General features: G+C 35.9%; 1 protein-coding gene across 1 annotated transcript in view; it reads right to left on the minus strand.

Moving 5' to 3' along the window:
* The window catches only part of LOC121372549 (cell wall protein DAN4-like), a 32,115-nt gene extending 6,541 nt beyond the window's left edge, over positions 1-25,574 (minus strand). Inside the window, exons 1-7 of the mRNA XM_041498941.1 lie at positions 25,433-25,574; positions 19,659-19,700; positions 13,044-13,109; positions 7,947-7,997; positions 4,865-4,948; positions 2,001-2,057; positions 351-410 (exon numbers count right to left, since the gene is read on the minus strand). Coding sequence (XP_041354875.1) covers positions 351-410; positions 2,001-2,057; positions 4,865-4,948; positions 7,947-7,997; positions 13,044-13,109; positions 19,659-19,700; positions 25,433-25,508 — 436 coding nt within the window. The 5' untranslated portion in view covers positions 25,509-25,574. The remainder of the gene's footprint in view (positions 1-350; positions 411-2,000; positions 2,058-4,864; positions 4,949-7,946; positions 7,998-13,043; positions 13,110-19,658; positions 19,701-25,432) is intronic.
* Between the last annotated feature and the right edge of the window lie 1,672 nt (positions 25,575-27,246).

Below are 27,246 nucleotides of genomic sequence, written 5' to 3' on the forward strand. Positions count from 1 at the left end.
AGACCTCGACTAATTTACATCTAATTTGCAAAGTTATCAAATTCTTAAAAGTATGTGATCTGAAAAATATCACATACTTTGATTACACTCAAAATGTAAGATATTATATGATAAAACATATCATCATGTTTATGAAACAAATGAGTCAAAATAGTCCTGTAAATCTCTTTGGACTTATAACACAATACATGTATGTGTAATCAAGAGTCATGAATGGAAACACAAATGGAATGAAAATCATAGCAAACCAACAAGTAGACATCAACATTTTCAATGCAGTTTTCTGTAGAAGCAATCTGTACCATGTGCAATTATCAAAAAACCCATTACCCAATAAAAATGTGACATACCTGCGGTGGAACTGGTGACGACTGTTACTGTTGAAGTGGGTACAGTTGAAGTGATCACAGCTGAAACAACACAAACATTTTATTGTAAAAACATTCAAAACGTACTGGGCCCGTCAATTTGAACAAGTTAAGTACTACATACAACTACTGTGATAAAGAATCCACCAAGGAGCTCTCTACAATTGTCACACCTTCAGCGACTTCCATCTGTACATCTCAGGTGCTTATCACCTCTGTAAACTTAAATCATGTGGGAAACACAGGGTGAAGATGATTAATTAACTCCCAACATTTTCGTTTCAAAATATTTATTAGTGGCAGCAACTACTGTACATTTTAGAACTGTGTAGCAATATCTCAGGGTTTATTTACATTGGATGTGGAGAGGCTACAAAAATTAAACATTTAATATGAGCATTCTGAGAGTACTGAAGCAATATTTTTGTATCTCTTGTATATCAAAGGCCGTGGTATGTGTTATCCTGTCTGTGGGATGGCACTTATAAAAGATTCCTTGCTACTAATGAAAAAAATTAACAGGTTTCCTCTCTTAAGTCTATATGTCAAAATTACCAAATTAGCAAATGTTTGACATCCAATAGCCGACAATTAATAAATCGATGTGCTCTAGTGGTGTCGTTTAAACAAAACAAACTTTAAACTTTCTAACAGCATTTAAAGAGTAAATTGTTGTTTCACACTCTAGCTAGGTGTTCAATTTATCTTTCTTTCTTTTTCTAATGAAAATAATGCAATTTATATTATAAGAGCTCTTCTTTTCCGCCAAGGTGGAAAGGAAGAAGATTAAACACAGCACATCTCATGTAAAGTTTCTAGGGCCACAGGTTAATACATGAATTTATACATTTATTGCTAAGAAATAAATTCAATTATTTGATTCCACACATAATAGTTATATAGCTAAAGAATATAAAAATTTTAATGAGCTGGAACATGACATCAACTCAGATTTCCCAAAGAATGTTTAGCTAAAAATGACCCGACTGTAGTCAACTAGATAATGAATAGATGTGTTGAGCAAAAACAGAAAACAAGTGGGCAATGTCTGCCTAGCATAACTTACAAAGCGCCCTTCTCGACAGAACATAGGGCAGCACGTACCCTTAGTTTTATGTCATCAATGTAACATTTAATGTAACAATGTATACATTTAACCCATGCTATGTCCTCTACAGAACCTCCAATCATTTTGGTTTTGGGTTTTTTATGTACATGAAATTATTTGGTTGCAATTTGGGGGTTTTACAGAAAAGCTCTTCAAGGCACGGGACAAGGCCCAGTGGTAAACCACTCGCCTGATGCGCGGTCAGTCTGGGATCAATCCCAGTCAGTGGGCCCATTGTGCTATTTCTTGTTCCAGCCAGAGGACCACAACTGGTATTATTAAAAGGCTGTGGTATGTGCTATCCTGTCTGTGAGACATCCAATAGCTGATGATTAATAAATCAATGTGCTCTAGTGGTGTCGTAAAGCAAAACAAACTTTAAACTCTTTGCTCTTCAAAGTATAACCGTTATATTTCAGAACAAAAAAACCTGTTGGTGGTGAGCTGCCAGATCCCTGTAAAATACATCAGCTATTGTTTGTATGTTTAGTTAAATGAGTAACTGAGATGTGACCGATGCTTACTTTCACACATATTAACACAGTCCGGTTTCAAAGTCGTCAACTGCTGGCAAGTGACAACTGAAAGAGAAAACAAACATCTAAAGCTAGACTACAACGTACATAAGATAGTGTATAAACAATTAAGAGTCAAATTTATGAAGACCGGTTTTTTTAAGCATTGTAAATGTATGTAGTACACATAGGTAAGACATAAACAGGCTTTGTAAATTCTGTCCCTATTGTCTATGACCGTTTTACCTGAGCCCTAACTACTACTATATACACACAATTGTATACAATGAATAATTATGTTTTTTAGTCTGTCTGCAGTATAATGTTACTCATTTGTACATACGTAAATAATAATACAAATGCATAAATTTAACTGCCTGAAAAAATGTCCAGTTATGACTAAAAATCACACTAATTTTCCCAATACTATCAGCCACAGTACCTTGGCAAAAAATTCGGAATAAATCCCTCACAAGTAAATAGTGGGAGTAAAATGTTAACAAAACATTAATAATTTCAATAGACACAAAATTAAATCGAATTTTATGTGAATTCTAATACAACGTTCATATAAGCCTTTTTTCCCATTGGTTAATTTTCGTGATAAATCGAACGATAGATGTACACGGTCATGGACAACCACGATTTATCGCGATGACAAAATTCTGAGAACTCGTCCAATATATTGTCACTTAGCCTCATGTGTGGTGTTTTTGTTAGTATATTAATTCTGCGTCTTCCATTATATTTAAACGTTGATACAAATAATGTTCAACAAAATGACTAACTTTAGATGAAAATGATGTTATTGTTACTATTTTGTTATTATGTTGTGCCATTGTAACTTTTAACACTTCGTTAGCAGCAATGAACGTGCACCCACCCACCCCAAGTAAGGTCCGGTCACTGATCGATCGCAACAGTCACCAGCATGTGTCGTGTGGTCTGCTCTTCTAGTTTGTGTTCTCAAAAGGGTGCAAGCAGGTTCATCAGAAATAATTATATCACAATCTGAAGTACCTTATTTTTGTTTAGAACATACTTTTGGTGACAATAAAATTGATAAAGAAGACAAAATGAAAATGAGTTGATTTTTAAACACAATTTTAAACAACATTAACTGCTTTAAAATACCACACAATTCTGAAAAACGTTTGAAAATAATACTTGCCCTTTAGTAAATGCATATTATTTTATGTATTTATATAAACTTTAAATGAAACTATGTTAGCAAGTTATAAACTTATAGACCAGGCGAATTCCTCGAAATAATTCAATATGAGGTTGAAACACTGCTTACAAATATAAAGTCCAATCATATCTATATGTCTTTCAACAGAAATTAACAGCCAACAAACGTATTTCTTTTAGTGTATCCTATATTACAATAAATCATGTTCAAGACAGACTACAATGCTGATAAATTTGCCATTTGGTTCGCTACTAAGTCAGTGACGTCATGTGAAGAGAACAAAAACAAATATTAAGTCATACTTTTACTTGCTACAAGCATTTTCATTGAATACTGTAAGGAGAATAGATAATTGATTATTTTATATTTGTGGGATTTCTTTAATAAAAACACAATAAAATGTCTTACCGATACTCCTAATAGGTGTAGTATTAGAATAGGGATAATATCACTGTGTTTCGTCTCGTCCCTAAATCCAAATTTTGTGATAAATCCTTATAGTGAACAATGAAACACAGTGATATTATCCCCTAATTATTTAACATAACATAAATTTAAGAAAATGAAATTAATATTTGGGGTTTTTTTAGGGGAGGGGACGGTGTGTCTGTGTGTGTTTTAGAATGTGCTATTAATTAATAACTGCTGATAAGCAAGCATCATTACACTATTCAGAATGACATTTTTTTCTTGTTACCCATTTTTGAGATAATTAAGCCTAGACGTTTACCGAATAGTGGACATTGCAACGATAAACCCGTATATACCATGTTTATTAACTGGATTCAAACTGTTGTAGTCCTGGATGGGGCAATTTTTACACATTAGTTTCCTTGTAATGCATTTTCCCAGAAATTGGTCCATCCCTTTTCAAGGCATTTAAGAAAATAAAGCCCGTATTTGTAAATAAAACGCCCTCCCCACTTATCACAATAAATAACTACAAGACATTGTCTCAGAAGCAGATTCAGGAAATATTTGGGAGGGAGACAAATGGGAAAGGGACATAGGGATCAACTCGTGAAAAGGGCAAAGTTCTCAAAAAAATTTTTCTCTTAAGCCAAAAAAAAACAAACATGCTGCACTTGAATATATTTCAGGAGTGGGTGGGGTGGGGTGGTGGACAGATCCCCTGGTCGTCCTCTTGTATACAACTCCGTGTCTACAATGTCTATATTTGTTTTCAAATGTTATTAGTTGAAATACCACACGTGCAGGGCTCGAACTTAACGATGGCACTGACGGCAACTGCCGTCGAGATATGAATTGCTGTTGGTGGGAAGCGTCACCGACAGCACTTTTCTGCCACTGGTTAAACATTTCTGCTGTCTGTAAAGCTCCTCAATGATAGCAAACTGTTTATACCTGGCGTACATTATCTGCAAGTATTTAACATTTGTGCATTTGAAATAGATCTATGCAGTAAAATAACCTTTCAATCATGTTGTTTGATGCAAAAGTCATTTGAAAAAAAAAAATTGAGCCCTGCTGTAGACGACAAATTCTAAACTTTTGAGGCCTGGCTGCATGTGCACCTCAGTTATTATGCTGACTCGCTTTTTTTCAGTTTTGACTCCTATAAATATATATCAACCTCAAACCCTGTACATACAGACATGTACACCTAATTCTACATAGGTTACAACGTATAGTCTCTAAATTCATTTTACTTAATACAAACCTGTTGTATCTCCTTCGGTGCAGTTGACAAACTGGCAGTGATTTTGACAACACTCAGTTTTGTTTTTGTATGATGAGCATGTGTCTGGCAAAAAACAAGAACATACAATTACTAACTATTATCCAGATAAGATAATACAACATGAAAGATTAAAAAAGATAACCACTGCTAAAGCAATACATGTCCCCTACCGGGACCAACACATTTTCAAATCTCCTAAGTTCATGGGTCGTAACTGCAACTTGATCTTTAACAGTACATGATAAAGCTACACACAAATTTAAAATATATATCTTGAGGAATTGTAAAAAAAAAGACATTTGTAAACTACATGTGGGACAGACGGATGGGTACATGGATGGACAGATAGACAGACAGACAGGATGATGGAAATGAAACCTATAGTTCCCTCCGGTTGGACTCATAGGGGACTAATAAGTAAAACTTTAAAAAGGTTAAAAATTGAAATGTCTTTAATGTGTTCATTCTTTAATCTTAATACAATCATGACTATAATAGAGGTATTCAAATTTCAGTGCTGTTTGTCCATCCTAAAACACTGTTTGCTTAAGCAAGTTTTCCAAACTCAATATGCAAGCAAATTTTCCAAACTCAATATGCAAGCAAATTTTCCAAACTCAATGTGTAAGCAAATTTTGCTTTAATCAATGTGTAAGCTTTCTCTATGATAAGACGTAAATATAAATTATGAGCATGTTGGCTTTTCACATTTATTAAAGGGACATACCCTAGTTTTTAAACGCTAACGCATATTTTTGACCATTATAACCTTTTTTGATAACTTAAATCATACTTTACATAAATTTTATTGTTTAGATTATCAATTTCATACATTCAAAGTGTTTTTGGTCATCCTGGAGTTTTTAATATCACAAAATGCATTTGTCATATTTTTAAAAATGCATGTGAGTCTGAGAAGTAACAGTTATGGAGTAGAGTTTTAGTTTATTTTTAGAGGGTATTTCACCATTTCAAAGTCACAGACTCATGTTTCACTCAGTTATAACTTTATCCAAATGTGTTACAGGTTTGTAGATTAACTAAACTTAGTGTTGATTTTCACGGCTTGAAACTAGGGTCTGTCCCTTTAAGTAAGAACTCTTTGGTTTTTAACAAATAAATTATGAGCAAATGATTTATAGTTTTTGTTACATATATAAAAAAAATATAAGCAAAAGCTTGCTAGGTTTTTTACACATAAATTATGAGCAAAAGCTTGATTGTTTACAAATAAATTATGAGCAAGATCTATCTGGTTGTTAACCTGTTTAAACTGGATCAAGCCGAGGACCTAATACTTAAAGGGACAGTCAACTCAAATAAGAGCCTTATGTGTTGGAAAGATGCCTACCTGGACCACCAACACATATTTACACTTTAACAATTGAAAAACGCGTAATTTTAGAGTTAATAAAAAAAAAAACCCATAGATTCCTGCTAAATGGGGGCAGCCATTTTGTTTTGTTTTTGTGACGTCCGGTGCTATAGCTTGGGGTGATGTGATGTCAGCTCTGACCAACTCCTGTGTGCAGTGTAAACGCTCTAATTTACGACAAGGCGCTTCGCTTTCATCAACCTCACTTATAAAATAACATAAATGACTTGCTAGTACATGTGTATAATAAACTATTTAACTAAATATATTTCAATTTGCATCAATAGAACGAAATGGAGTTAAAGTATTTTTCTCTCTTAAAAAATCCAAAGAAAAAATGCATATTATTAGGCCTATTGGTAGAGTATGTTGGATCAAACAGGACCACTCACGATACCCAAGTGATAATTTTATTTTCTTTGAGACTACATAATTGGTCACTTTTGTGATTTTATATGGGAAAGTCTACTTAATCAGGGGTTTATAGAATTATTTACAGTAAAAAAAGTAGGACGGCTGATAATGTCCATTACGATTTTAGGGGTGTCCGCACAGTTATGACACAATACCTGTGATCTTAAGAAAAGAGGCACATAGTTTTAGTGTGTCTAGACACATTGACTGGGAACCATCTAAATATACACCTGCCAATCAGGAACTACAGGTACAGGCCATGAAAAGAAAAGACCAATTAACTAAGAAAACACTGATTATTAATTCAGTAGGCTACATGGGTTAATTTATGGACAAAACATAATACAGTTATTTTGACACTTTGACAATGGTAGTTTATTTTGTATGGAAAAATAATATATACTTATTGCTGGCTTACTGGGATGGATATTATTACAGAACATTGCAATGCATCCGCAAAAATCAGGTACATTTTGTTTCTTCAGTTCTAAGACTAATTTCTGATGTGACACATTAAGTATTATGTAACCACTGGCTCACCAGAAGGAGTATTCACAGGGATGGTACAAAATGGCTGCGCCCGATATATATATATAATAGCTGTCACATTTAACCGTTTTATTAATTAACTATATGATTATACTTATTGATATTAAACAATAATGTACATTATATATCATTGAATATGCATACAAGCCCAAAAGCTTTGCGCGAGCATCCCTTTAACCGATTTCAACAGGATCCGGTGTTTAGATGGTCATGTTTTAGAATTTAGACATTCGGATTCATGAAACTTAGCTGGTTTTGAAAGGATTCTGGTCTGTTCAGGGTTCGGTTTAGGCAGGTTTCACGGTACTAAGAAAGCACTTGCTCGATTTTTTGCATATAAATTATGAGGCCGAACTTTTGGCTTTTTTACACAAACTGAATTATCAAGAGCATGTTGGGGTTTTTTCACAAACAATGAGTGAATTATTAAAGGTTTGTTGGTTTTTCACCTATAAACAATAAGTGAATTAACAAGAGCTTGTTGGTTTTTCACATTTATATATACAATGACTGAATTATCAAGAACGTGTAGCTTTTTCACGTAAACAATGACTGAATTATCAAGAACTTGTTAGTTTTTTTACATATAAACAATGACAAAATTATCAAGAACCTGTTGCTTTTTTGAATAAACAATGACTGAATTATCAAGACCTTGGGGGTTTTTTAACACATAAATTACGAGCAAGAGCTATGATAGTGACCAATCATAATGTGACATACCTGCAGGATTGGTCGATGTTGTAGGTGTTGTAGGTGTTGTAGTTGTTTTAACTGAAACCAAACATAAATTAACATCAGTTTTGTTTAATGTAAGGTACATGTACGAATTATAACAACTATCAAGATAATTAGATACAAGAATTCATAGAAATTAAGAAATATTTCCACTGTCAAATTGACCAATAGCCATGACAAATCAATAATACAAATATTATTATTTGTTGAGTTTGTTGGGTTTTATTTATATAAATGATCACATATTTTTCACATATAAATTATTAGCAAGTCTAGACCTTGTTGGTTTCTCACGTATAAATTATGAGCAAGAACTCGTTTTCACATACATGTATACATTATGAGCAAGAACTTGTTGTGTTCCAACAAACATGTTGAAAACAAGTTTTATGATTTTTCCATGACAAAATATATATTTCTATTACCATTTTTCAATATTATAAAGCGCCAATATACAATGAGCAGGTAATTGGAATTATAACTGTAATCAATTATTGTTTTTAATCTTATTTAACTCCATTACAAGGAATTGGACATTATAAATGATTTAAAATTCCCAAGAGGGCAGGAGGCAAAGCAGCATCACATGCAAACCATCAGCAGAGCCTATACACTTTAAAACAAGAGTAATTAGTAATAGTACACAGCTAAATGCATAGTTAAATAGCACACATGGCAACACTACTACATGTATACACCAACTTCCAAGCTAAGCCTGCTAAAAAAAGGTTAACTTTATAATACAATTATTAACCGGCTCAGTGGCGTTGTCATTAATCCATCAGACTACAGGCTGGTAAGTACAGGGTTCGCAGCCTGGTACTGGCTCACACCCAGAGCAAGTTTTAACAACTCAAATGGTAGGTGTAACACCACTACACCCTCTTCTCTCTCAACTAACCCACTGTCCTGGACAGACAGCCCAGATAGCTTAGGTGTGTGCCCAGGACAGCGTGCTTGAACCGTAATTGAAATGAAAATTATTAACTATGCGCTCTACAGTTCAAATCTTTTTTAGTTGTTTTACTGTATTCTTGACATTCTTTTTAACGAGTAAAGTCTTGTTCCTATTTTTTCAATTCATGTAAGCATCGCAAATCATCTTACAAACTACCTGTATTAAACCTACTTGCATCATTTTTACTACATTACTGCAGAATGGAGGAGTGGGTCGTAGCCCTGTGGTAAAGTGCTTGCTTGTTGCACAGTCAGTCTGGGATCGATCCCCATCGTTGGGCCCATTGGACTATCTCTCGTTCCAGCCAGGCTGTGGTATGTGTTATCCTGTCTGTGGGATAATGCATATAAAAGATCCCTTGCTACTAATTAAAAAATGTAGCAGGTTTCCTCTCTAAGACTACAGGTCAAATTTACGAAATGTTTGATATCCAATAATAGATGATTAATAAATCAATGTGCTCTAGTAGTGTCGATAAACTAAAAAAACAGATTTTCATTACTGCAAATCCTTACAAATTAGTCAAAAATCTGTTTTAATGTAGCATTTTCAATAATTTTTACAAAATTGAAATAGCCTTTATTGGAAATGAAAACATACCTAATGTTATCTCCAGATATTTGACTACAACTACCAGTAGCCAAAACATTTTTGGTTTAGTTTTAACTTTATTATGAAGTTAGCCTTTAAGCATTGTGAAGACACTGAAGCATTTTATCAGGCTTTATTGGTGCAACTGCATGCATGTTAACTGGAAAGTGCCACCACCTGCAGCCAGCCACCAGAGTGTACAACTAACGAGGCAACTGGAAAGTGCCACCACCTGCAGCCAGCCATCAGTGTACAATTAACGAGGCAACTGGAAAGTGCCACCACCTGCAGCCAGCCATCAGACTGTACAACTAACGAGGCAACTGGAAAGTGCCACCACCTGCAGCCAGCCACCAGAGTGTACAATTAACGAGGCAACTGGAAAGTGCCACCACCTGCAGCCAGCCATCAGAGTGTACAATTAACGAGGCAACTGGAAAGTGCCACCACCTGCAGCCAGCCATCAGACTGTACAACTAACGAGGCAACTGGAAAGTGCCACCACCTGCAGCCAGCCATCAGACTGTACAACTAACGAGGCAACTGGAAAGTGCCACCACCTGCAGCCAGCCACCAGAGTGTACAATTAACGAGGCAACTGGAAAGTGCCACCACCTGCAGCCAGCCATCAGACTGTACAACTAACGAGGCAACTGGAAAGTGCCACCACCTGCAGCCAGCCACCAGAGTGTACAATTAACGAGGCAACTGGAAAGTGCCACCACCTGCAGCCAGCCATCAGACTGTACAACTAACGAGGCAATTGGAAAGTGCCACCACCTGCAGATAGCCACCAGAGTGTACAACTAACGAGGCAACTGGAAAGTGCCACCACCTGCAGACAGCCACCAGAGTGTACAACTAACGAGGCAATTGCGAGTACTGGGAGCTCGACACCACTCGGCCTACAATTAACGGGATGTTGCATCCTTTCAACCTTAAACGGACAGACCCAAGTTTTTAAACACTGCTATGTATATTTTTTACTATTAAAGCAGTTTTTGATAGTTTAAATTAGAAGTATTTACATTTTATTATTTAGAATATTTATTTTTGTACACCTGAAGTGGTTCTGGTCATACAGGTTTTTGTAATATCACAAAATGCATTTTTCGGACTTTTAAAAACGCATGTTCCAGTGGCAGATACAGAAAATCCATTTAGGGGGAACCTCAATGACATGAGGTGGAAATTAATCTATAATAAAATTATAACCGTCACAAAATTTAGGGGGGGGGGCGGGCCCTTGCCCCCCCCCCCCCCCCCCAGATCCGCCTCTGTGATCATCTGAGAAGTAATGGTTATTGAGACAAGTTCTAGTAATTTGAGACAGTATTTCTCCGTTTAAATATCAGACTTTAGCTTGTGTTATAACCGTATCCAAAAATGTTGCTGGATAGTAGATTAACTAAATTTAGTGTTCACTTTCACGGGCTGGAACTAGGCTTTGCGCCTTTGAGATCAGGTTTTGAGTACCCAACAAGATCAGATATAGGGAACAAAACCCAACCCAGACAGGTATCCATAAATATTTGTATCAGACGATTTTATAGTAAAGTAGAATCTCGATGGCTTGACCCTGTAAGGGTCAATCACACAGCAACGCTCGAACCAAATACGAAATCCCGAGTTTTTTGTTCGGTAAACCCTTATATTAACTGATGATGGGACAAACATGTCCAGGGTTGAACTAAATTATCGGTCCCGTCTGTGTTATTAGCTATATTTCCCTCGAACTGGTGATCCATCAAATACCAAATGGAAAACCACCTAAAAGGACCAACAATTGTTGTGCTTGCGCAGTTCGTTATTACAACCTTTAGGTGGAATGAGCTACACATGTATAGATGAATTGGAGAACCGAAACAATAGCCATGCAATCCTTTCTTTACCATACCTGTCAAGTTGTGTGTTAAGCGGCTATCGGTAATGACCTTTCAAGTACAGCTAGTGTTACGGTACCTGTTTGATGAACCGTGATACCAATCAAACAATTAGTGCACAAAATGGCCTCGGCGTGAAGCATTATTCTGAACACGTCTACAAGACCAGTTTTAAATGGGCAAGATACTCAGCTGTCATCACTTCAGCAACCACACATTTAATTAATACTGACAAGGGCTTTTGCATCACGCAATCGGAGTAATTTGTAATAAATCCTTTCACTCTGATATTTTGCAATACAACACCTTGATAAAACTTTTAAGTTTGCAATTACCAAAATACGTATCTAATTCAACTTTCTAATTGATGTTACGGAAATGTCCGATGTTGACCGAATGGTTCGGTCGAACTACCCGATGGGTTGAGCACTTTCTCAAGCACTGACGGGGTTCAAGCCAAAGGGATTCAACTGTATATGAAAATTGACAAACTTAAACCACTGAAGTTAAAAACAGGTGCCCACATTGAGATGAAATTCCATGATTTGTTTTAACAAGAATGACTTTTTCATGACTTTACTTGACAGTTTTATTTCATATGTATATGATGAGCAAGAGCTTGTTGGGTTTTGACATATAAACAATAACTGAATTATCAAGAGCTTGTTGGGTTTGACATATAAACAATGACTGAATTATCAAGAGCTTGTTGGGTTTTGACATATAAACAATGACTGAATTATCAAGAGCTTGCTAGTTTTGACATATAAATAATGACTGAATAATCAAGAGCTTGTTGGGTTTGACATATAAATAATTACTGAATTATTAAAAACTTGTAGCTTTTTCGCGTAAACAATGACCTAATTATCAAGAGCTTGTTGGTTTTGACATATAAATAATGACCGAATTATCAAGAGCTTGCTGGTTTTGACATGTAAATAATGACTAAATTATGAAGAGCTTGCTAGTTTTGACATATAAATAATGACTGAATTATCAAGAGCTTGCTGGTTTTAACATTATGAAGAGCTTGCTAGTTTTGACATATAAATAATGACTGAATTATCAAGAGCTTGCTGGTTTTGACATATAAATAATTACTGAATTATCAAGAGCTTGCTGGTTTTGACATATAAATAATTACTGAATTATCAAGAGCTTGCTAGTTTTGACATATAAATAATTACTGAATTATCAAGAGCTTGTTGGTTTTGACATATAAACAATGACTGAGCTTGCTGGTTTTGAGATATAAACAATTACTGAATTATCAAGAGCTTGTTGGTTTTGACATATAAACAATTACTGAATTATCAAGAGCTTGCTGGTTTTGACATATAAATAATTACTGAATTATCAAGAGCTTGCTAGTTTTGACATATAAATAATTACTGAATTATCAAGAGCTTGCTGGTTTTGACATATAAATAATTACTGAATTATCAAGAGCTTGCTAGTTTTGACATATAAATAATTACTGAATTATCAAGAGCTTGCTGGTTTTGCACATATAAACAATGACTGAATTATCAAGAGCTTGCTGGTTTTGTACATATAAACAATGACTGAATTATCAAGAGCTTGCTGGTTTTGTACATATAATTATGAGTGAAAGCTATGACTGTAACCAGTCCTGGTGTGACATGCCTGTGGTACTGGTAGATGTTGAAGTTGTAGCTGTTGAAATTGAAGTTGTTGAGTTCTCAGATGTACCTGAAACAAAACAACAATTAACATCAGTTTTGATTGATGTAAGGTATCAAATATAACTATTACAATAATTACATACACAAATTCAAAGCTAAAATTAAGAAATATTTTCACTGGCTGGATTGACTAAAAACTATGAAAAATCAAATCCCCCCCCCCCCCCCCCCCCCCATCCCAAATTATAATTATAATTGAATTCCCCCAAATAATTATTTGTTAAAATCATGTGACTACTAGATGTGCAACATTTGTAACCAATGGGTTGGGGGGACAGAAACCAAACTACAGATCTTAGTATGACAATTATAATACTAATAACACTCAAACATATCTAACTGGCATTGAGGACTAAAGTCCAAACCAAATTATTAACAACTATGAAAAATTACTCTCCAACCTTTAATTACTGATACATTTCTCCAAAATTTTATCCAGACACGAATCATGAAACAACCATTACAGTGACACAGATTCCACATACAAGACTGTAACGATGTCACCAGTATCGACTTCTCTGAGTTTGCATAGTGCAAAATACATGCAGCTTTTCTGTCATCTGCCATTTTGCTTGTTTATGGAATACTCTTTAAGAGGGGTGGGTTGATATGATGTAATCTAACAACATCATGACATGTGCTAAGGTATAACGCACTCGACATGATGTCAGATTAATTATGTTGCATACTTAGGAGGCTTCCACCCTTCTTGAAGAGTATTCCACAAACAAAGCAAAATGGCAGATGGTGAAAAATTACATGTGTTTTGTCGTAGAAGATCTTAACAAAGTCAATATAGGTGATATGGTTCAGGGATGTCATTAATAGGCGGCACCCGGCGATTTTTCACCGGCTTTTTAATCATTTGTCACCGGGTATCGAACTTTCAATAAACAGTGCTTCTCGACATTTTGTCAAGTACAGCCAGCCGTTTGTCACAAAACCATTCTTCCATAAATGTTATTTATAATTGAATAATCTTCATAACATTAGATGATTTATTAAAGTTTTGAATTTCATTAATGTGTTCTCGCTACTCCATTTTCATGGGATGGGACGGGATGGGCTGCCCCGCTATTGCATTTTGCCGCCTCCCCACCCCCATTTATCTGCGCCCCTCTTTATTTTTCCGCATCCTGCTATATCTTACAGCACCCAGCTGCGCTATTTCAAAATGCACACTTTTTTCATGCACTGAAAGAAATCGATCAGTCTGCATACTAGATATCAACGGAAACGAGCTGCGGTACGTACGAAAACGCATCTGACGAAAAACTCCAGTAGCTTACAAGTTACGTTACGTAATTTAACAGTATTTTGAACAGCCTCTATTGTGTCCCATACCAGTATCCATTTATATGTTTAAGAATAAATAATAAAAATTATGTCTTTTGTGTCCACTGACTCTCGTCAGATATTTTGACCTCATTTGCAGATTTAATTGGTTGTAACTGATGATTTTTACTTACTGTCATTTGTTTATTCCGAAATCCCTAATAAAATATAAGAAACTTTTAATTGTGTTAGGGATATCACTGCTTACGCTAACAACGGAAGCGTTAGTGTTCGTCATTAAAATAAGTTGTCTTGGGTGCCAAATAATATATACACCGCCTTTACAAAAACGGAACTGCTATTGTCAGATCGATTCATTCGATGAAGATAGAAATAAAAAGAATATAGAAAAATGTAATCCCACATTTGGGAATAACTTTGGAATTTTTTTTTTTTTTTTCAGACATATTGAAATCTTTATTAAAATAACATTAAAACTGCGATCGGTTCACCAAAACGAATGCCTGTGAATGTCAGACCGACAATATCTCTGGTTCAACTACATAAAAAATGAGTCAGCTTGTACATCGTGCCACCTTTTTAGTAACAGATACTTCGGTACAAAATAAGGGGTAGATCTTTCCACAGTTTTTTTTTTTTGTTTCTTTCTTTTTCTTTTAGTTGTTTTTTGAAGAGCTGTGGTGGGGCGAGTCGCACAGCTGACCCCTTTCAATTTTCACCTCTTTCAAGTTTCACCCACTGTATTGGGTACCCTGTCCAGGCTTTACATCTCACTAATTAGTAATTTGGACACAACAGGCTTTTTGTCTGTTCTCAGTAGGCTACACTGGGGTCTTTTTAGCAAAGTAATGTTAATAATAGCTAGTACATATTCAGAAATGAATTTCAAGTTATTTTTTTATTTTTTTTACCGGCCTTGGTGGCGTCGTAGTTAGGCCATCGGTCTACAGGCTGGTAGGCACTGGGTTCGGTCGAGGCATGGGATTTTTAATCCAGATACCGACTCCGAACCCTGAGTGAGTGCTCCGCAAGGCTCAATGGGTAGGTGTAAACCACTTGCACCGACCAGTGATCCATAACTGGTTCAACAAAGGCCATGGTTTGTGCTATCCTGCCTGTGGGAAGCGCAAATAAAAGATCCCTTGCAGCTAATCAGAAAGAGTAGCCCATGTAGTGGCAAAAGCGGGTTTCCTCTCAAAATCTGTGTGGTCCTTAACCATATGTCTGACGCCATATAACCGTAAATAAAATGTGTTGAGTGCATTGTTAAATAAAACATTTCTTTCTTTCTTTCAAGTTATTTTAGTCTAATTACACCTTAAAGGCCACCGCAGACCTATGCAACAAGGTGCAAATCATATGTCGTTGCATCGTGTGCGCTGGCCTGCGATGCAATTTTTGTTGCATGCAACTAAAATTGCTCCGATCAAACATGTTTGATTTTACTGCATGTAATTGCACGCTGTCGCAAACGTATGCGCCTTCAAATGCAACAAAACGTTGACGCAATAATTTAAACTGCCAATGAACGGATAGTGATCACATGACTCAAAATGGCAGCCTCCAGCAGCATGTGATCTACAGAAAAAGAGGATGAATTAGTTGTGATGTGGCAGACAATGCCATGTCTTTTTGACACAGTATCCCCTGAATATACATGTAGCAACCTGACAGGTAGATATGTCTTGCAGAAATTGAATCTGCGCTTGGAATACCAGGTATGTGTAGGTATGTTTTCTATACAAATTGTGTGGTTATATCCTAAAGGACCAAAAAAACGTTCGGGACTAATTCAGTGCTACTTTACGTATATTCAGTCTTCTTTGTCATAACAAATATGTTATAGAACGTGTCTCGTTGACCACCGTCGAAACAAATATGGGGAAAACCACCGCCATTTTGACTGTCATGTGATCACTGCTAGACTAAAATTGCTGGTTGTCGCATGTGTGTGCGGATCAGTGCAACGAGAAAAAAGTTGCTTGCAATCATGCAATTTCAATTGCATGCGACAAAGTTGCAAAGGTCTGCGGTGGCCTTAACATTCCATTGGTTTTGAAGTTAGATTGTACTTAATTTTGGCACACCCTGTCTTGCCTGTGTGTTCCTGAGGAGGGGTAAATTTATTTAAGTTTTTATTAAAAAATGCATTTATACTGTAATTGTTTCACAACTACTAGGCCATTGCCAACTAAATTTGGTGTGAAGTTTCCTTGATTCATGGAGGAACAAAATCATGAATTTGATAATTCTGACCCCTCCTCCTGGAAAATGGGTATGATGCATTCCATAAGTGTGATAGATTGGGTCAACAGTTTACTCAGGTGATCATTTAGGCCCATGGGCCTCTTTTTGGTATAAGGAATCAAAAATAATAAATCATTATGTAATTATTAAAACTGATAAATATTTTGTAACAATGGGTCATAAAACAAAACTGTAATGGAAATTTATTCATGACTAAATCGTGAAACATGAATAAAAATGAATCTATGAGCATGTAACATGGTATTAACATTTTCTGGGAAGGACCCTGATCAGTACCGTTGTCATTCGACCCACATAAAATGATCTAAACACTAATTATTCACCATCGGGTCTTTTTCCGCATCGTGATTAATGGCTGCCTATATAATTTAATATTTACCTGCTATTTTTATTCTTAATGACAACAATGTGGTTTCAGTTTAGTATGTGGTATCCATGACACTGTAATGGGTTTTTTCACGATTCATGTTTGGACAAAAAGTGTAGAAAATCTAATGGTTATTAAAGGTGTAGGACAGTCATTTGTCGTTTTTTAATAATTCGGACTTTAGTGTCACTTAAAGTGAGCTCAGTGGGTTCCTCTACTAGTGTTCTGTTTCTACCCCTGGAATTATTTGGTGAATTTAACATACACACATAAAGAAATGTTTTATTTAACGACGCACTCAACACATTGTATTTACAGTTATATGGCGTCAGACATATGGTTACGGACCACACAGACATTGAGAGAGGAAACCCACTGTCACCGCTTCATGGGCTAAGATCTTTCCGATTAGCAGCAAGGGATCTTTTATATGCAACATCCCACAGACGGGTAGTACATACCACGGCCTTTGATATACCAGTCGTGATGCACTGGCTGGAATGAGAAATAGGCCAATGGGCCTACCTGTGATTGTCAGGGTTGGAGAAGTTACTAAAAAAATTGACATACCTGAGGTTGTCAGGGTCGGAGGGGTTATTAAAAATGTGACATACTTGAGGTTGTCGGAGTCGTCGGAGTTGTTTAAAATGTGACATACCTGAGGTTGTCAGAGTCGTCGGAGTTGTTTAAAATGTGACATACTTGAGGTTGTCACAGTCAGAAGAGTTATTAAAAATGTGACATGCCTGAGGTTATCGTAGTCAGAGGAGTTATTGAAAATGTGATATACCTGAGGTTGTCAGATTCGTAGGAGTTTTTTTAAATGTAACATACCTGAGGTTGTCTGGGTTGGAGGAGTTATTAAAAATGTGACATACCTGAGGTTGTATGAATCGAAAGAGCTGGGCAATTCCACGGTAACTGACACAACATTAAGACATTTTTAATGTCTTGATTATTATTTTGTTAAAGTATTCAATAAAATTCTTAAAAGTCTTTTTGATTGAAATAAATATGTTGTGACAAAGTCATGTCAAAAGAAAATTTCATTGCATACAATCTCAGTGCAACTACAGTCACAAATGAACTGTGGGTAACTGACGCAACAAAAAAAGTAACTTGTATTTGAAATGTCTTTGAACTTGCCAAATCTATCTGAATCTCAAGCAAGTTTTCACGTATACATGTATATATGTAGAAATATGTAGTGCACGGGTAATCTCTGATCACAAGAACAAGAGAACTACGTTTTCTACAAGGTATTTTTTATTAATGGGCAACTGGCGTAACACTAAAAGTAACTGACGCAACATTTGCGGATCATAAAAACTAATAAGAACATATTTTAAAAATAAAACATCTGTCTTTGGCAACTGGTTCATTTAAATTGGAATTTAAATTGGAATTTAAAAAAAACTAACCCTACCCTATTCCTGCTCAAAGCATTTTAATACGCATATACATGCATTTGTCATGATGAATTTTACTTGCAGAATGCAAGAAATTACATTTTAGGACATCAGGTTCTCACAATTTTCCACTATCCACCACCCCCCACCCCCCAGTAACTTGGGCAGTTGCACCCTCAATGCCAGCCAGTCTAAACCTCCACTCCCTTCAAAATTTTCTGCACACACGCCTCAACAATGAGACAACAGCTTATGTTTACATGTACATCTTGATTGGAAGTGTAATGATTTTCTTTTGGCAATTTCCAAGTATATATACTGCATTCATTTTCTTATGACATTACCAAATGCCTGAGCCAAACCAAATTTTTCAGACGAAATCGATGGGATAAGGCAGATATTGTAAATAACCCATATTCTTTGTTTAAAATATGGGGTTTTTTTATCTTCAGCATGCTGTCCTGTCTCATTTTTTTGTGTTGCATCAGTTACCAATAAATTTTAATTCTAACTATAGGGTTTAATTCTTGGTGTACCTACTTAGATTATTATGTTGCCATGTTGTGTAACCATGGCACAACTAAGAGAATATAAAAATATATATATATGGTAGCAGTGTAGGAGGGCAGTATAAAAATGAAGCTTCAAAAGGTAACCGATGCAACAAGGTCATGCTATAAATTCAAGTTTTTATTCATAAAAATCTATTCCAAATTTATTACTTTGTGTTGTTTGGGAATTACCATTAAGATCTTACAAACAAAATGCAGTACTTACCTTTATCATATTCATCCAATTTTAATGACATTTTTGAAAAAAGATTTCGGTGCAATTTGGGTTCTTAGGAGGAAATAGAACAAATTAAAGATGGCCGCCAGGTCACACGACACAATTTTTAATTAAAACCTGAGTATTTTATGGTTTATTGATTATTAACAAATAATTCTATGTGAAATATAAAGGCATAACAGGAAGGAAAAAATTCACTCCAGAGGTATAATTTTTACGTGGAATTGCCCAGTTATTAAAAATGTGACATACCTGAGGTTGTCAGGGTTGGAGGAGTTATTAAAAATGTGAAATACCTGAGGTTGTCAGGGTTGGAGAAGTTATTAAAATTAAGACATACCTGAGGTTGTCAGAATCGGACGAATTATTAAAATTGTGACATACCTGATGTTGTCAGGGTCAGAGGGGTTATTAAAATTGTGCATACCTGTGGTTGTCGGGGTTGGAGTCGTCGTATTTTCACCTTCAGCTGAAACGATACAAATATTAACATTAAGTCTTTGTCTGATAACAAAACTATTAGAAGGAAAAGTTAAAGTTTGTTTTTAAACACTACCTTGCATTTTTCACTATTAGATCCGTTTTTGATACCGTAATTGAAATCAGACCTTACTTTATTTTATTTCTAGGTTATCCATTTCCGTACATCCGAGTGTTTCTGGTCATTCTGGGGTTTGTAATATTTAAAAATGCATTTTCCATAATTTTAAAAAGGCATACATGTACCTCTGGTGATGACACTGATATACATTGCTACCATGCAAAGCCAGGGACAGATTTTAAATGGTTATTTTGAAGACACTGACAGCTAGTACTTGTATCTGGTTTTGGACAATATTTTGTTGAGGGTTAATTTGGTGAGCAAATTTCTCATCTACATTTTATATATACGGGAAATTTGTAGTTGCCATACAACCTCAATATTATTTGTAATATGAAAAGTGCATACTATGAGGTGCTAGTCTGGGTGGGAAAAGAGGATGGTCTGAAGCCAAAAACTGGAGATGACTGTTACAAAAATTAAATTAAATTCTGAATATAAAAAAATGAACTCTTCACAAGCTATAGGTATGAGATGTGATTGGCATGTATGTGGTGATTCCAAAGGTGTCAGTAGCCAAACTTTTTCTTCTTTTCACTGGCTTGTTGACTACACGTCGAGGCCAGCAGTGACTATGAACAATACTGATCTTTGTAGATGACTTCTTGTGCCATACAGCTTCTTCTGGAGAGTTGATGTAGTTGTCCAGGTAGTTTCCCTCAGCTGCTGTAGGTTTATGCAGTCTTGGATGACATGTTCGATCATCTGTTCTGCTTCTCCACAGGAGCACATGGAAGAAGGTACCAGCTGGAACCTCTTATGCATACATGCTGGTTCAGCCTGTTGCAGCCAACTATTTTGTTAGATGCTAGAAAACTTGATGACCTGGAACCAGTTGTGTAATTATGATTTGAATTGCTTTGTTGATCTAATACATCAATTGTCTGATAATATTTTAGATAGCATATCAGAAAATATATGAAATTTGTGGCATTATTTTAGACATTTGTTTTCCTCCGAGACAATATGTCCGAACCTGACAGTACATGTTATCATCCTTCCTATCATGTATGATATTACATCATTAAGGATAAAACATCATTAGTAAATCCAAAGGTAAATTTATGAGTATTGTACCGTATCTGCTGTAAACTATCGTTTTTAGTCGTGATGATGCCATATGACATAATATTTCCATCATGACATCATAGTTGCGCCACACTATATTTTTAACAAGATATTTTGATTCTTTGGTATCAAATGTCTATCTACTTATAATAGATTTATGGGGTCTAAAATCAACCATTTAGGAGATATACGGCTTCATAGTTTGTGTTGGTGGCCATATTGGATTTATGCTAATTAGCACCTTTCCCGGTGTCAGATTTGGGTAGGTTTTGGATATAATGTTCAGTGGGGAACTGAACAACATTTAAAACAAAAAAAAACATAAAACAAAAAAAAACCTTCTGTTGCAATTTGTTCTAGGTTCATTCATATTTATACTGGACTATAGGCTCTGCGACTTAACACCACCACTAGTCTAGGTTCACACATATATTTTTACTGGACTATAGGCTCTGCGACTTGTAACACCACCACTAGTCTAGGTTCATTCATATTTATACTGGACTATAGGCTCTGCGACTTTTAACACCACCACTAGTCTAGGTTCATTCATATTTATACTGGACTATAGGCTCTGCGACTTTTAACTCCACCACTAGTCTAGGTTCATTCATATTTATACTGGACTATAGGCTCTGCGACTTAACTCCACCACTAGTCTAGGTTCATTCATATTTATACTGGACTATAGGCTCTGCGACTTAACTCCACCACTAGTCTAGGTTCATTCATATTTATACTGGACTATAGGCTCTGCGACTTGCAACACCACCACTAGTCTAGGTTCATTCATATTTATACTGGACTATAGGCTCTGCGACTTTTAACACCACCACTAGTCTAGGTTCATTCATATTTATACTGGACTATAGGCTCTGCGACTTTACTCCACCACTAGAGCACACTGGCTACTGGATGTTAAACATTGGGTAAATTTGACAAATATTCTTAGAGAAGAAACTCGCTACATTTTTTTCATTAGTATCCCATAGACAGGGATGCAGAAAGTACTCGCCTGCTCGTCAAATGCGAGTAAATATTCTGACGGATGAGTTGAAAAATGCAATTACCAGTCCGACGGGCGATCTATTTCATTCTGACGGACTTTTCTTCTTTTTTTTCCCATTGAATCCGCGACACCACATAAACCATACAATAATTCCATACCATTCAAACAAACTGCTCAGAATGATGTCGAAATACACAACATATGCAGTGCATTGCCAATAGACAACTTCGGATTTCCGAACTGCGGAAGCGCAAAATTCCAAAAGCAGGTTATACCGAAAACGGATGCATGCCAAAACAGCCCCAAACGAAAATGGAACTATATTGGACAAAAAGGAACCTAGTGCTGGCTGAAATGGCACCACAATCTATGGCTATATGGCTAAAACAAAACAACAAAACAATGTATGGCTAAAATGGTACCCTTACAAGATATGAACGATGACATCTTCAATAAAACTGCTATATTCGTTATCGCCAACAAAAATGGTTCTGTTTTGATAGTGGTTCCGGTTTAGCCTAATTCCCAGGAAACAGTCAATTGTTCCTAAAAATGATTTGTTTACGTTGAAAGTTGCCGGTAACTCTATATAAAAGAAATGTGAATAACGTAGTCTTATCAGAATATTTCAACATGTATCGATTTGTCAGTTAAGGTTTGGGGTTTATTTAGTTTGTTTGCCACGTGATGTTGATAGCGTACAAAGTGTCCTTAATGTTTTTGTCACTAATATATATATAAAAATAAAGTATACTCATCTCTGACGGTATCGCGAGTTCCACGGTATCGCAGTATTTGCATTTTTTCGTAGTTTAGCACGCACAAATCCGCCTGATAGCAAATTTAATTAAATAATCACGTTGACCAATGGTACTCTGTCATCACTGTGAAGAAATTTGAAATAATTTCAAACTGTTTTAAAAATTATAAATGTTTTACCGATTCCTCACAGAATTACTAATAGTGTGATTTTTCTGACACCCGTATGCTTACAAAAATCCCCAGTACCTGCAATGCAAATTTAAAATGTTATTGATTGTGATACAAGACTATTGTCTGGTCGTTGACAATCAAAATGAGACTACGTATGGTGACGTGGTTACTATTTTTAGAATGCAACCGAAGTAGAAATATATCGGGAAATTTAAGGGTCCAAAATATATATTTTTAAACCTGAAAGTCATTACCCTTTATCTCAACAATCAGAATATGTGAGAGGCTGTTGTACTTTTGTAAAATGGACAGAATATAACTTATTGTCTTAAGTGGACACATGTCAGCCCGGATATTTTGATCATACGTTCGAGTGATAATTAAGGCACAGACGAGTTTTTAAATGCATTCTCTGTTTTACACAGAAATAAACTGTTTTTCTTAGGGAAACTGTAGACATGTAGCTGAATTGAACAAACGAAAGGTTTCAACCGAATTTTAGGATCTTTTTTGTTCAAAATTTTGTTTCTTCAATTTTACTGTAAATTTGTGAATAAAACTTATAGGGATTATTTTTATGTGATTCCCTAACAACAGATGTGTCAGGGCCACAATAATGTATTCATAATAACAAATCATTGAAAATGTAAACAAATATCTGCCATCTTGGATTGTAGTAAACAGACAAACAGGAAGATGTTGTTAACGGGCGATCACAGTTATACAATAAATCAAAACATCTAAATTTTGTCATGTACTGCAAGAGTAATAAATTAAATTTAATTACCTCGCAAAAATAAATACTTGCAATAAGACAACAACACTATTTTTCAATAATTAAATGTGATATCGCTACTTTTTCACTTTGCCACTGATCGAATAAAACGTAAAGTGCCAAGTAAAACGAGTTCTATATTTGTTATAAAGTTTTATCAATGTATTTTATACCTGATACAAGTACTGGTATTCTTCCAATATTAAACAATAAATGTTTTATAGACGTTAACTAACGTGCTTTTCAAACCTTGCATTCCGCAATGGTGTAACGGATGTGAGTGGTGCTACCAGTCTTCCGGTGCGGTCTCTAATACAAGGTGACAATAATTTTTAGTCTTTTGCTGATAAAATATCCCTTAAATTAACCACAAATTTGTAATTTAATGTTATTTTGTAAAAGACATTACCGGGGTGATTGTTATAAATTGTTATACCATGGTACGATATGACTTTCAGTTATGGTACGAAATAACCATGGTACGAAATGACAAGGGTACGAAATGACTTTTTGCAATGGTACGAAATGACTTTTTGCAATGGTACGAAATGACCAAGGTACGAAATGACCAAATTAGGTACGAAATGACTATGGTACGAAATGACCATGGTACGAGGTGACTAGCAACCCACCAGACAGTACTGTACTGGTTAGCCCGAGTACTCTGACTGTAAGAGAGCTAGACGGACATTTGGACATAAACACGCTCTCATTACAGTCAGAGACCAACCTATGTCTTTTTTTGGCAATTCCTGACTACCAAACGGTAGGCAACGAGTCCCGCTCTAATACCACAACAATCCTATGTTTGACGTCAAATACCTTTACATCAATCATTTTCGAGTTAAGTGATACAAAAAAATCCACATATTAATCACTAATACACTTACTACAGAAAGAAACCCGACAGCACCCACATTCAGCTACGCTTCGTGACACTCCGTCGCAACAATTGCAAAGCTCGGCGATCTATTTCGAGACTGGGCAATTCCGCCTTGTGCAGCAGTTACAGGGGTCATCTCATAAGAGGAGGCAGTACGTAGCACATACTTTTGCCGTATCCTGTCGATAACACCCCAAATGTATCCTTCAAATTCAAAATGGAGTCAATAATGTGTAATTGTTTTGGTTTAATGACGTAATGAAATCCAAATTCATCCAAAACGGCATTAGCCAACTCTTCCATGTTGTAACTTCGCTTGATATGAGACGGCCCCTGTAACTGCTGCACAAGGCGGAATCGCCCAGTGCGCGATCACGTGGTCTACGTCTCGAAATAGATCGTCGAGCTTTGCAATTGTTGCGACGGAGTGTCACGAAGCGTAGCTGAATGTGGGTGCTGTCGGGTTTCTTTCTGTAGTAAGTGTATTAGTGATTAATATGTGGATTTTTTTGTATCACTTAACTCGAAAATGATTGATGTAAAGGTATTTGACGTCAAACATAGCGGGACTCGTTGCCTACCGTTTGGTAGTCAGGAATTGCCAAAAAAAGACATAGGTTGGTCTCTGACTGTAATGAGAGCGTGTTTATGTCCAAATGTCCGTCTAGCTCTCTTACAGTCAAGAGTACTCGGGCTATGTACTGGTGTCTCCGAGTCAAAGTCTGTCTGTCGCCATACTATAGCTAGGTCTATAGTCATAATAGTGTGTGATCGCGTGGGGTACTATGTAAGGGTATAACAAAGGTTTTGTTATACAGATGTTATACACTGTTACGGGAAATGACAAGCGAAACTTTGTGCAAGCAGCAATGGCGATAAGGAAGTCACCATTTGACCCGTGAACGATTACTAATAAATCTAAATCGCCTTACCGTTTCCATACGAGAACAGCAACACTATCTGCAAAACCAATATAACGGACAAACTTGACATTAATGTTTTAATCATCGTGGCTAATTAAGTCAAATGAATTATTTTAGAACAGATTTAACGTCGTCAATTCCCAAGTGTGGCGTCAACAGTTGACTGGTTTATGAACATCTGTTGAATACATTTCTCTTAAATATTTTATAAAGCGTTACGCTTCTTCGGAGATCAGTGTAAGGCGTCATTCTGTGGCAGAGTTGCAGCATAGGTCATCAAAACAAATTATCTTGGAAATATGTCATTGAAATTTAATGAAAAATTATATAAAATAATGAAATAGCCTAATTATGAACGTTTTATAGAACATATATATGTCATATATTTTTAAAGTAAAGTTATCTGTAATTTAACCTAGTAGTCCTATTCATTTATCTTGTTTTACTCCTCTCTTTTTTTCTCTCTTTGTTTTTTTTTAGATGATAGATTTTTAATGGAAGGTTTTGTATCACCTACAATAAAGTTAAAAGTTGTTTTGTTTAACGACACCACTATAGCACATTGATTAAAGGGACATTCCTGAGTTTGCTGCATTGTAAGATGATTCCGACTAATAAAATATTTCTACGATTAAACTTGCATATTAAATATATTTTCTTGTTTAAGAGTATCAGTGTATGTATATTCAACGTGTTTCTGGTCGTCTTAATATTTGTAAGAAGCCCAAACTGGATTTTGTCTTGAAATAATTTCGTACGTACGAAAAAATCTTTGTTAGGAAATAAAATGAAATTTAACCTAGTGCAAATATTAGAACGATCAGAAACACGTTTAATATAGGCTACAGCCACTAATATTTTAAGAAGAAAAATATATTTGATATGTAATTACAGTCGTCAAAAAGGCTCTGTTAGTCGATAACATCTTAAACATTTGCTTATTCTATTAGTCAGCAGAGGAATCCCGCTACATTTTTCCATTAGCAGCAAGGGATCTTTTATATGCACTTTACCACAGACAGGAAAGCACATATCACGGCCATTGACTAGTTATGGAACGGAAAAAAACCCCATCAGTTGAGTGGATATACCAAGGTGGTTCGATCCTGTGACGCAAGTACCTCAGGCGAGCATTCAACCGACTTGGGGCGGGACGTAGCCCAGTGGTACAGCGTTCGCTCGATGCGCGGTCGATGTGGGATCGATCCCCGTCGGTGGGCCCATTGGCCTATTTCTCGTTCCAGCCAGTGCATCACGACTGGTATATCAAAGGCCGTGGTATGTACTACCCTGTCTGTGGGATGGTGCATATAAAAGATCCCTTGCTGCTAATCGGAAAGATCTTAGCCCATGAAGTGGCAACAGCGGGTTTCCTCTCTCAATATTTGTGTGGTCCTTAACCATATGTCTGACGCCATATAACCGTAAATAAAATGTGTTGAGTGCGTTGTTAAATAAAACATGCCTATCTTTTTTTCAACCGACTGAGCTAAATCCCGCCCTTGTGCTACACTAAATGCACAACATAAACAATGCCTAACTATAGTTGGGTATATATTTACTTTGGCTTTCTGTGTCAGCTACAGATACTTCAACTTACTTGCCCACTGTGGCACAGAGATATAATTGTACCGGATTTTAATAGATAAAATGATGCTTGGGTATGAACTTGCCATCATCAAAATACTTTGATGTTATAGGCCCTATATATCATGTTTGGGAACATAATGTTTGGTCAGTACTGACATTTATTTACTTAACGAAGGAACCGTTTTATAACAGAGTCGAGTGACTTGTCTTTTTAGATGGAACAAATCAGCTTT

Source organism: Gigantopelta aegis, chromosome 4, assembly GCF_016097555.1.
Source record: "Gigantopelta aegis isolate Gae_Host chromosome 4, Gae_host_genome, whole genome shotgun sequence".
Classification (NCBI taxonomy): Eukaryota; Metazoa; Mollusca; class Gastropoda; order Neomphalida; family Peltospiridae; genus Gigantopelta; species Gigantopelta aegis.